Source organism: Solanum stenotomum, chromosome 12 (genome assembly GCF_019186545.1).
Source record: "Solanum stenotomum isolate F172 chromosome 12, ASM1918654v1, whole genome shotgun sequence".
Classification (NCBI taxonomy): Eukaryota; Viridiplantae; Streptophyta; class Magnoliopsida; order Solanales; family Solanaceae; genus Solanum; species Solanum stenotomum.
In genome coordinates this window covers 29893932-29906928 of record NC_064293.1, presented here as the reverse complement: position 1 = coordinate 29906928, position 12997 = coordinate 29893932, and the positions used below count along the sequence as shown (strand labels likewise).

Below are 12997 nucleotides of genomic sequence, written 5' to 3'. Positions count from 1 at the left end.
TTTGGTAGGATGTATTAATTAAAATAGTCCTTGGATTAAAATTTAATCCACCCAATACAATGTTTGGTTGCACAATTCAACTCAAACATACCTAATACATGGATAACTTAATACACCATATGTGGTCTTATCTAATACCAAGGATACCTAGGGATTACTAATACCATGTTTAGTAAGCCTTGGATAAGGCAACAAAATGACTGAAATGCTCCTTAATTTCTTTATACACTCTTCAGAATTGGTAAATAAACCCACGATGTTCTGCTTTTGGCGCCTTTCCTTTTTCTTTGGCGGGCTTTTTTCTTCTTTGGCGATGGAGAAGGTGTAGCAGCGTAGGGTTAATACTGAACAACATCTTCACTATTAGCCAGATCCAACTATTTGCTTTTCTAACAAGGTTTGAACTTTTTACTTTTCTTTTGTTCTTGTTCCCAAAATGGTTCTAAATAGGTGTATTGAGATGTGCTTGAAAATTAAATTAGTATTTTGTGGGTTGAAACTTTTTATGTTTAAAATTTATGGATTTCTGCTCATTTTATGTGTATTGATTTTGTTTATGTCATAATACTATATATAAATGGAAGAACATGAAAATATGTCATAATATTATATATAAAATAAAAAAATCAAATTATAATTCAAGGGTATAATTGGAAATAAGCTTCTTGTAGAGTTTTAAATCACACACAAAATTAGGTGAGAAATAATGAACCAAATACTTGATAAAAAATAATCCCTGCATTACTAATCCCCGCATTACTAATCCTTGCATTGCTAATCCCTGCATTATCAATCTTTCAACCAAACGACCCCTTAATGTCTACTGATGCTTACCTTTATATTTACTCTGAGTAGAGCGTAAACTGAAACAAGATGCACGCAAGCATGCATATCTTGTCTGTTACTGATTCACTTTCTAATTTTTTATTACCCATTTTGCTGAAGCATATTCTATTTTTCTCCCTTCTCAAGGAATGGGCAGGTCAAGGACGATTTATTAGGGTGATGCCAAACACTCCCTCTGCTGTTGGTGAAGCCGCCACTGGTAAATGATAAATAAATACTGATATTTGAAGCTTGTTACAGTTTTACTTGATTTGTTCCGTCAAATATAATATTCCTGAGTGAAGTCCTCTCCCTATACCTAGAAGCTCTAGTTTATCTAAGGACCGACTTCGGGCATAGATATAACAAATGCTTGTTGAGTTGTTGTTTATGTGACATTGATTTGGCTATGGGTAAGAATCCTATGGAGTTGAATAAGTTTCCCATTGCAGGTACATGCATTTTTTTTGTAGAATCTGCACCAGCACACACCCATGGCATGCATACCCCGTTCTACATGGAATGATTTATGCAACATGATTTATTGTTGAGAAATTATTTGGAGCCTTGAAGATTAGTAAACAATTGAGATGTAAGAAAACTAGGGGTGGCAACTGGGCGGGTTGGGTTAAATTTGTGTAGATCAAGATGGATCAAGACAATAAACGGGTCAAGACCCAACCCAACCCAAATTTGTTTGGACCAAAATGAGTTAGGAAACGGGTCATAACCCAACCCGCCCAATTTTTACTAAGTTTTAATAGCTTTATTTATTATTTTATAAGCTTTTAGTATCTAATAAAAAAAAATCTATTATAACTATACATAACGTATAAAATCAAAAAAAAAAAAACTTTAAAAATATTTTGACAAGATCTCTCAAAAATCAATTTGGGTTACATATCAACCCATTTTTAATGGGTTGAGCTAACAAATGGGCAGGTCAATAACCAACCCAAACCTAAATGGGTTGGGCGGGTTGGGTTTGATTTTGCCACCCCTAAAGAAAAATGAATTCAGATGCAATAATCTGCTCTTACAATATCCATATCCAGATTTTGGGTCAAATTATGTTCCATATGTATTGAAGTAATTCTATCTTCTACCTCCTGATTTTATCATCATTAGAGGTATTTCATGATGGGATTGACAAAATTTAGACAATTATATTTTCCATGAAATTTTACCTGCGTCCTTCCAGATCCTACTTCAAACTGCATAAAAAAAAAGAGTTGTCAGAATAAGGTATTATGGTAGTTGACATGAACACCATCACATGTTGCACTCACCATCTTACCTAATATGACCTAGTTGACTTAAGCTTATAAACGAAGACACAATGCTTTAGTGGATTATTATGCTTCAGCTGATTGGAGTCGAGAAAAAGGATAGTTGGAGTGTGCTAATCAGGTCTGCTATGGAGAAGATATTACCTCCAAGTCACTTAGCTCTTTTTTTATTCAAATATCTTGAAAACGATAAGGTTTAATTTATTCGTACTATGAGTATAAGACGAGATGTCTAAAAATTGTCTCTTATTTTGGATGTATTCTCGTATTTTTTTTATGTGTAAGACACAATTTTACGTGGATAACTAAGCGCAAGTGTGTGTACATATGTACTTTTATGTGGATGTTTGTTGTATTCTTTTGTGTATTAGTGTGTGCACATATAGGTATGCTAGTGTATATTTGGTGTTAGTTTTTCTGTTTATATATGCTTATTATACAATGCATTTATAGCATACACCGAGTATCTATAAGTGCACATGTATCCCTGTGATTTGCATTCTGTTTGTGCTTTCTGTAAATGGAAACTTGTGTATGAATGTGACATGAATTGCACACAGCTGTAGTACTGACTACTGAGGAACTTTACATATTTGTGACATGAATATCTCTCATGGTCGATCTTGTACCTTGAATTTTTTTCTCTGGTGTAAGTTACCGAGACACTAGCAATTTTAATTTTCTGGCTGATTCTAATATAGAGGTCGTTTGGTTGGAAACAAGTTATTCCATGATTAGTTATCCTGGGATAACTTATCCCACCATGTATATGGGATAACTTATCCCNCTCTAGTTTATCTAAGGACCGACTTCGGGCATAGATATAACAAATGCTTGTTGAGTTGTTGTTTATGTGACATTGATTTGGCTATGGGTAAGAATCGTATGGAGGTGAATAAGTCTCCCATTGCAGATACATGAACACCTTCACATGTTGAACTCACCATCTTACCTAGTATGACCTAGTTGACTTAAGCTTATAAATGAAGACACAATGCTTTAGTGGATTATTATGCTTCAGCTGATTGGAGTCGAGAAAAAGGATAGTTGGAGTGTGCTAATCAGGTCTGCTATGGAGAAGATATTACCTCCAAGTCACTTAGCTCTTTTTTTATTCAAATATCTTGAAAATGATAAGGTTTAATTTATACGTACTATGACTATAAGACGAGATGTCTAAAAATTGTCTCTTATTTTGGATGTACTCTCGTGTTTTTATTATGTGTAACACAATTTTACGCGGATAACTAAGCGCCAGTGTGTGTACACCTGTACTTCTATGTGGATGTTTGTTGTATTCTTTTGTGTATTAGTGTGTACACGTATAGGTATGCTAGTGTAAATTTGGTGTTAATTTACACTAGTAGTAGGCAACCTTTCTTTCTTGCCTTCTTCCAGCTTTTTCCAGATAAAGGTCTAATAGAGTTGCGCTTTCTTAGTACATTGCCTTTCATTACCAATCTGTCGTTTTACAGCACGAAGTTACCTGATGTTCGTTACTACTAATATCTGTTTATATATGCTTATTATACAATGCATTTATAGCATACACATCTATAAGAGCACATGTATCCCTGTGAATTGCATTGTGTTTGTGCTTTCTGTAAATGGAAACTTGTGTATGAATGTGACATGAATTGCACACAGCTGTAGTACTGACTACTGAGGAAATTTTAAATATTTGTGACATGAATATCTCTCGTGGTCAATCTTTTACCTTGAAATTTTCTCTGGTGTAAGTTACCGAGACACTAGCAATTTTAAGTTTTCTGGTTGATTCTAATATAACTGTCTGAGTTGTTATCAGTTATTGCTATTTATGTGTCCTAATTAAGTGTCTTCATATAGTCATCACTTTGGGGGAAAAGGCAACAACAGAAGATGGAGAATTAATTTCCCAGTTATTTGGAGCTATTGGTAAGGTGTGGAAAGCTGATGAGAAGCTGTTTGATGCAGTTACAGGTTTAAGGCATGTTCCTTCTTTAATGTTTCTAAAACTACACTTATTATCACTTAATTTGATGCCAATTTCTGCGCCTGTGACTAGCTGTTTGTTGAGCCCGCTTGGGGATCGTAGTTCTTGAACTGCTTTTGCAAAGACAAGCAGAGCTCATGCAAAGTTGGAATCCAGTACCATTGTTAACAACATCTTTTCTTTCTCCTTGAAATGTCAGTGGTAGTGGACCAGCCTATGTTTTTCTAGCAATAGAGGCATTGGCTGATGGAGGGGTGGCAGCTGGTTTACCGAGGGAGCTTGCACTTGGACTAGCCTCTCAAACCGTAAGTTGACAGTTATCCACCAATTTATTCATACTCTATCGTGCTATATATTAGTATGGTTATGTTGTTTGAAATAGTGAAAGCAGTGAAGTTGTTCTTTTGCTCTCGCTGATTCAGCCTGAGATCCTTTTCGATGTCAAGGTTCATTTGTTCTATAAGAGGCAAGGTTATTGTTCGCGAAGACTGGGTTTATTTACCATCATCTGTATTTCTTAGGCTATAATATTATATGTTCTTTAACTTACCCTGCACCCTCTTAGCTATACAAGTACAGTTATTTTTTTAAGAAATGTACTAACTTGTATCATCTTTCTACTTGCAAGTTACATCAATTAAGGTCCTTTTCAATGCCTCACAAAGCAATTGTTTATATCGTGGCTTATTTTAGTTAACTGGCATAATTGTGATCATTTTTGAGTGTCTTCTCCTTTGTTATTGACAAGGACAAGTCATCTTTTCACGCTTCTTACATTGAACTTTTCTTGTTCTCCATGTAAGATTCACTCGAGCTAAAATTTATGTCTTGCACATTAGTGATGCCTGTGTTAAGAGACTTCCTTTTCCTTTTTTTCTTCAAGAGAGTAACATGCATGTCCCTCAAACATACTGCTGGTCGAATGACCAAACGATTCTCTGTTGCAGGTGCTAGGAGCAGCATCAATGGTCTCCGGTATGGGCAAGCATCCTGGTCAACTTAAAGATGATGTTGCATCTCCTGGGGGTACAACCATTGCTGGAATTCACGAGTTGGAAAAGTCTGGATTTCGCGGTATCTTAATGAATGCAGTTGTTGCTGCAGCTAAACGAAGTAAAGAGCTTTCTCAGAATTAATCTAATTATCTCTTAGGGTCATGGAGAACCAGACGGAAGCTACTATATATGTCTAGCAGAGTTTTCAAGTGCAAAATTATAAAGTGAAAGGTGCAGAGCTTTTTGACCAAAATAAAGCACTGTATCTGTTAAACTTTTTGGACCAGCATACATGCCCACATTTTAGCAAAGAGGCTGTGGCACAATCATCACTATAAATAAACATTATTTATAGTTATTACCAGACGATATATTGTGCTAGCATGTTATACCTAGTCAAGAAGCTTGTTATAAATGAACTATCAATTATTTATAATTATTTCAGAGCAGAAGAAAACTTGAGGAAAGCTTCATATTCATCCCTTTTAAATATGCTTATGATATAGAGAATGATCTCTGTTCCATTCTTTGGTTGGCTGGCCAGGATGCTTTGGCAGCGGTCAAGTGTGCTGGACAACACGACATTCTTCTTTCAATAGTACCTGGAGAAAGTAATAGTTTGGCTTGAACACGTCTTAACATACTCTCCTCTAGCACCATTCAGTCATTTATCTGAAAAAAGCTTTTTGTTGTACTTAAAACTTTTCGAACTAGGAAGAGAAGCCCATTCACAACTGTATTCATCTCTTACTTTCCCAATGAAAAGCCAGATAGAACTTTTATTAGAGAGTAAAAATCCGAAGCTTGACTTTAACTGGAAGAGCAGAGCATAAAGCACCTACTTGATGAGATTATAGCCGCAAAATACATTATTTTAGATGATTTGGCCAACTCAATTGTTTCTTTTTTTCTGTATGAATTATCATCATCTACTAAATTAGGCATGTTTTAATACATAGATGGTGATAATTATGATAGGAAAATAAAACACTAGTGAAAGTTCAGACAGAAAAAAGAAACAATTAATAGTTAGGATGTGAAATTTATATATAATTCAAATATGTTTTCGACTCTTTATCTCTTTAAAAAAAAGGATAACATGAAACCTTAACCTATTTTAATTTCTCCAGTAACAGCACACCATACATAATAACAAGAATAAAGACAAAAACAAACACAATATTTCCTCAGAATGGCATGGAAGTGACAAGAAGAGAAAAAGGTCATTATATATTCACTTTATTATTATCAAAATGCATGTAGAGAATATTACATAATTTAAGCTTGTAGCTAGCCATGAGAACGTACGGCTGTTTTATTTTTGTTATATATATATATAATTAAACTCCATTAATCAAGAGAACATGAAATGGAGTAATTAATTACTACTAGTAATCATAATTTTTGTCATAGGATCATGAGTTGGAACATAAGCAGGAATTAATATTGCATTATCATCATTATGATTAATCATTATAATCATCATGAGTTGGGCTGGATGCTGGAGTTAATACTGTATCATCATCCTGATTATCATCATTACGATCATCATGAGTTGGGCTGGATGTTGGAGTTATTACTAGGCCTAACCCATCGGTGGTCCCCTAAATTTGGCACGATCTTTCACTTAGACACCTTAACTAGGCTTTGTTCATTNTGGCATGGAAGTGACAAGAAGAGAAAAAGGTCATTATATATTCACTTTATTATTATCAAAATGCATGTAGAGAATATTACATAATTTAAGCTTGTAGCTAGCCATGAGAACGTACGGCTGTTTTATTTTTGTAATATATATATAATTAAACTCCATTAATCAAGAGAACATGAAATGGAGTAATTAACTACTAGTAATCATAATTTTTGCCATAGGATCATGAGTTGGTACATAAGCAGGAATTAATACTGTATTATCATCATTATGATCATCATGAGTTGGGCTGGATGCTGGAGTTAATACTGTATCATTATCCTGATTATCATCATGAATTGGGCTGGATGCTGGAGTTAATACTGTATCATCATCCTGATTATCATCGTCATGATCATCATGGTTATCATTGTCATGATCATCATCATGATCATCACCATGATCATCATGAGTTGAGATGGAAACAGAAGTTAATACCAAACCATCATCATGATCATCAACATCATTTTTTTGAGGGATTGATGGGGCAAGAGCCAAAGAATCTTCTAATATTGTACCATCAATTGGAGGAATTTTTGATAAAAGAAAGCGACGCCCTTCTAAAAACTCAACTGAGTTTGATACAAAAATGATCAAACTTAGTAAATATATCATATTGAATATCATCCACTTGGTTGAAGACATATTGTTTCTATACTTAATTAAATAAAGACAAGTTTGCTTATGTTTATGTTAATTATTTTTTCTTAGTTTATAATTTGTTAATATAAGATATCAATAATGGTACCTTAGGAAAATTAGGTACATATTCATCAATGCGAAGAAAAAAAAAAAGAGAAAAGAACAAAACATATTAAATAACTTTTGGCTATAAAAAGTACTTGTAATTTGTGGTAAGTTTTAGTTATCTAGATTCTAAATAATATGTGAACTTTAGTTTAAACATAGGATGAAATCCTCCAATTAATGGAAGCCAAATAATATTACAAACGTTTAATTAAAGTGACACCTCTTTGTCGGAAAATTATATTGCATATAGAGGTTAAATTTTAATTTAATAAATGTATATATAAATATTGACACCTAAAATTATAATTTTAGAATTATAATCTTGAAATAATTTTGTCAGCAAATCAAACTAGTAGTGTTATTCTAGGCAAAGGTGAGAGCTATGCTATATAGAGAGCTCTCCTTAATCAATTGGCTGCATATCAACTATTTACCCTCAACTTGCTTTTGTTTGAATTTTCGTGATCCTAATTAATGATATTCTTGTGAATATAGAAGTAGAGAAATTTATCGAAATTTTATATATTTGGAGGCTAATTATTATTATTGCATCCCATATATTTCAATTTTAACTAATCACTTTATTTGAATAATAAGTACAAATCTGAAAATGAACCTTAATATCATTTTATTAATTTGACGCGCAAAACACATTTTTTTTAATTGACAAACACGATAACTATTTTTCTCAAAAGCTATTTTATGAAGAAAAAAAAACACTTAGCCGAAATAAGCAAAGGTTTAGAAGTTTGGCCACACCGGTACTAAGGTAGGCATGTGTTTGAATTATGCAAATCTACAACCATCCATTTAAGAAACGTGTTTGAAAAGTAAGCATATTGAACTGCAAATTAAATTCAGTGTCCCGTCTAGTCCAACACTGATAATTATATAGCAACATTCAAATCCGGATTAAATTTTCAATGTCCCGAGTTGCTTGGGTACATAGTTGCTTTTGTTAGGAAGTGTTTTACCCCAATATGAAGCTTTCAATGTGGATACTAAAGATCGGGTGGAAAACAAAAAAAAAAAAAACATGCAAATTAAAGATAAACACAAAAATGCAAAAAGAAAAAGAAAAAAAAAAACTAACGAACAAAAATACACAACACTAGCACGGCCCAACTATTGATTAGCCCTAGTGTCCGTATCAACTTGCCCACATCTCAGTTAATACTAATAATATAATACTACATCCCTCCTATGAAAAAGTCCAGCTATGCCTGACCATCATAACATTTATAAATGAGTTTGACAGATGAATAGAGGAGTCCAGACACAATCATTAGTTTCGCCCAAGCGAAGTTCAACCACTCAAACCCTCCCTCCCTCCCTCTTGGGTGTTCAAGGGGGAATGGGGGCTAGAGCCTAGATGCAGAGTATAATCAGAAAGACAGATGTACAACAGTTAGTTAGCATTCCAGGGCGGAGAAGAGACAACAAAGAGTCCAAATGACTAAATGAGAGTGGTATATGTCACAATCTACTGGAAACACGAATATCGTTATGAACTTAAAATCAGAAAGATTAAATTATGATATAAGCATAATACAAGATCGTTTGAAGCTCAATAGGGATGCTACTTGTCCTAGTACACCTAAATATGTTGAGCATATCCATGATAAACAATGCATTCTAATCAATTCAGCTAGATCAGGTTTAGAAACACGGATGAGCGGCATGGCCTTCATGAATGATAAACTAACTGCATTCTAAAGAATGGAACAATCCAAATCAAGAAAAAGGCGCAAAATGGTGATTAATCTCCATGATCAGTCACAAAGTATCTATAATTAGTTGTTGTAACCACATTTCTATTAACTCAACAACAGAAGACGGAGGATATCTCATCTCTTAGCACGAAACAGGAGGTACGAAAAATCCCTAGAATTTGACCATACCATTCAGTGAGTTGCAATTCGTCTAAAAACAGCTCGGAATGTTTGTCCACCATTACGTGCTACCTTTTGTCCTTCTTCAGTTGCAGCAGTAAGAAGCTTTACAACCTGATCAGCTTCAAGTTCTTCAGTAGTAAGTGCCTCAAACATCGGATGTTCTTCCAAACATGATTTCATCCACTCACCAAGCTCCTCAACATCCGTTATTGTGTATATAATTCCACCAACTGCAAGCACATACGCATACTCATCTAACAAGAATGGACTAATAACACGTCGACGATGATTCTTCTCTTTAAAATGAGGATCCGGGAACAAGAAAAACATCTTTTTAAGCTGTCCTTTCCCAAAATAATTAGGAATATACTTCATTGAATTTGTCCGTACCACTGAAATATTCTGGTATTGACCCGGATTAGTCGTCCTCAGCCCCAAAATCCGCTCCTTCACATACTCAGTCACCTTGTCCCGCAACTCCATCCCAATCATAAGATTATCAGGGAAAAGGGGCGCGAGCGCAATCAGTAAACCACCAAATCCACAACCAACATCAGCAAACTCGATCCTTTTAGAAGGATCAACTCTAACCACTTCAGGATAATGTAGAGAATAATCAACTTCCTCAGGAGAAATAGGAATCGGAAAATGTGAGTCACTTAAGGGATTACTATGAGCACGGGCTCGATAAAAACGTTTTCTAGGCAAACCAGTTTTCTTGTTGTGGGTAGGATTTTCACCCATGATCTCTTCTTTATTTCTTCGAGTTTTTACTTTTCCCAACTGCATAACAGTTAACACATCAATTGAATGAATCTTAAAACAGAAAAATCACTTTTGATACATCTCATGAGCAATCATATCAGCAAAACTTGAATCCAATTCCAAGCAATTATACTAATTATTTATCATCACTAATTTGCTTGAGTTTGATAGAAAAATCATAGCACACAAAAGTTTAAAAACACAGAGATAGTATGAGAAGATTTGCAGTTACATACCTTTTTGAGATATTCAGAGTTCAGCGCTAGAACAGATGAATAAGGGTTGGACTAGAGCCCTAGTAGTGCTTGTTAATTGGGCTTAATTTCCACCTAATTATGGGCCTGGTCATCCATTTACTTCGGCCCAATTCACCAAATATTTTTTTAAAGAGAGAAGTATTAAAATCTCTAAATTTGGTATAAATTATTAATTGAATTGTATAAAATAACAAACTATTTAATTCAAATTAAATGATATAATCACAGTTTCATTTAATTGTAAGCCACAACAAACAGTTGTCATTCGTCTCTCTCCCCAGTGAATCTCGCTCGCCACTCTCCCTCGCCTCTTTCACTTTATACAAACACAAATGTATAAATTACATTTGTGTTTGTATAAAGCTGTAACACCCCGACCTTTCGAAACGTCTAAACTTAATCGTATCTCCATGGAAAGACAAGGAGGGTGGGTAATAAATTAAGAATGATGTGGTATCAGCTATTTTAAGTGTTCAAGTGTTGCATCTCAAGTTTTGAAGTTAGGTAAGTGGCAAAATAAAAGTTGGCGGAAGTTATCGTAAGTTCCTTCTTAAAGATTTCTTTGAAATTTGGGTCAAATGTCTTGGAGGTTTTCTCCCAATCTATAAAGAGTTATGGGGCCCACAAACTATCTAATCGAAGGTCTACGAGTCTAGTTTCCAACGCATCAAACCGTTTGTTCATACGACTTCAGAATAGAGAGATATTCGCATTTTCGTAGGACTGCGCAAGCAAGCACGTAAGGTGGGGCCCTAGGTCGGTGGAAAGTTGCATATATCGTCTTCTTCGAATTTTTTCTTAATTTTTAAGATAATAATCAGAGAAATTAGAGAAAATCATTTCTAGGATCAAGTGAAGTATAGATTTTCTCGACTCAAGTCCTTGACGAAAGTTGTTCTACGCATTGGGCTCATCATCGTGGTATAATTTGTTTTATTGATTGCGTAGTATATCACACTTTAGTGTTGGGACAGCAGGGGTTTGAATATATTTGAAGGTTTTGAGGTGAATTACGAACCTAAGATCGAGGTAAGACCCTTCTTTCATCGACTTTAGCTTTTATAAGCGGCAAACATCAATTTGCGATGGAAATACATATCTTTTATCATATTGTCATAGTATCTTTTATTTTTGTGTGTTGATTATGGTCCTACCTTGTTGTAGTATCAAGGGAGTTATGAGTTAAAGTCGTTAGGCCACGTGAATTTAGCGAAAAAGGTATGTTAAGGCTATTCTCTTCCTATGGCATATTTCCTTAAAGCTTAGGAGCAATGTAATTGAGTTGTTATCGTGGTTATGGTTGTAGCCATTATTGTTGATTGTTGGATGCTCAAGTGTATATAATTCTCTCTTATCGGGATTCTTATTCAGTAGTAGCATTTGTATGTTGGACACGACTTAGAGGCTATTTGTATAGGTTGCTTATAATTAAATTGCTCGTTTTTAGCTATTGGATTGTTATTGTTGCCTTTGGGCTATTGTGGTTAGCTGTAGGAATGTGATCTATGCCTAGAAGGGTTATGTTTTGCCTATAGGGCTATATGGATGCCAAAAAGGGCTATGAGTTGCTTACGGGGCTATATTGATGCCTAGAAGGGCTATGAGTTGTCTACAGGGATATATATTGATGCCTAAGAAGGCTATGTGCTTCCTACAGGGCCATATTGTTGCCTAAGAGGGCTATGAGTTGTCTATAAGCTATATTGATTCCTAAGAGGGCTATGTGACTACCTGCGGGGCTAGGGGACTACCAATAGGGGTATACATGCTGAGATTGGCATCTTTCGGGCTTATGGGGGCCTGAGTAGGTGGTCTTATGTGTTGTTTGTACCTGCCGGGCTTATGGGGGCTTGGTTAGGTTGTAGTTTTATTATTTTTCATAAGTTTAGATTTAGGAGCAGGTCAGTACAGTTATCTTATCCTTGATTTATTTATCAGATTATTCAGTATATCATGATACCTCATCATAGTCTATTGTCTTTCATACTTTGTACATTATTTGTACTGACACCCCATTGCCTTGGGGGCGCTGCATTCATGCATGCAGGTCCTGATAGACGACCGAGTAGACCTCCTCAGCAGCAGGATTGACTTTTATCCGGTTGGTCAGTCCCTTTCCTCCGGAGCTGCCAGAGTTGGGAGGATTGACTAGTGTGTGGGGTTTATAGCTACGTTATGGCCATGTTGGCCTATGTTGTTGGTTTGTTGAAGCTTGTGAGCTGTTTGATGTATTGTACTGATATTTACCTGCTTTTAGTTTTGGTATAGATATCATGGTGGCCTCGACGGCCCAATCAGGACTTCTGTGCTAGTTGACTATTTATTTATATGAATTCCTGGGAGTAGCTATTTTCTTTATAGATCAGTTGACAGGGGCCTTGCCGGCCGAGGACTTAATTTTAAGCCGAGATATACTTATTTGTTTTCTTGACTGTTTGTGGCTACCATGCGCTATTAGCAAATGGTTCAGCAGGGTCGGCTCGAGCTGGAGTTCTGGCATTAGGAGCCAGTTGCGCCCTTGAATCTGGGGCGTGACAAAAGCGAGAGAAAGCTATA

General features: G+C 35.3%; 2 protein-coding genes across 3 annotated transcripts in view; one reads left to right on the top strand and one right to left on the bottom strand.

The window, feature by feature from the left end:
- Nucleotides 1-5553, top strand: part of LOC125848722 (pyrroline-5-carboxylate reductase) — a 10463-nt gene extending 4910 nt beyond the window's left edge. For both annotated transcript variants that reach the window (XM_049528647.1, XM_049528648.1), the window contains exons 5-8: nt 973-1045; nt 3963-4083; nt 4289-4394; nt 5037-5553. In XM_049528647.1, coding sequence (XP_049384604.1) covers nt 973-1045; nt 3963-4083; nt 4289-4394; nt 5037-5225 — 489 coding nt within the window. In that variant the 3' untranslated portion in view covers nt 5226-5553. The remainder of the gene's footprint in view (nt 1-972; nt 1046-3962; nt 4084-4288; nt 4395-5036) is intronic.
- A 3705-nt stretch (nt 5554-9258) lies between these two features.
- On the bottom strand, nt 9259-10467 carry LOC125849262 (tRNA (guanine-N(7)-)-methyltransferase). The gene is made up of 2 exons (XM_049529311.1): nt 10421-10467; nt 9259-10202 (listed from the first exon to the last, which is right to left on the bottom strand). The coding sequence occupies exon 2, from the start codon at nt 10161-10163 to the stop codon at nt 9429-9431; it is 735 nt and encodes a 244-aa protein (XP_049385268.1). The 5' UTR covers nt 10164-10202; nt 10421-10467; the 3' UTR covers nt 9259-9428.
- Nucleotides 10468-12997: the final 2530 nt, after the last annotated feature.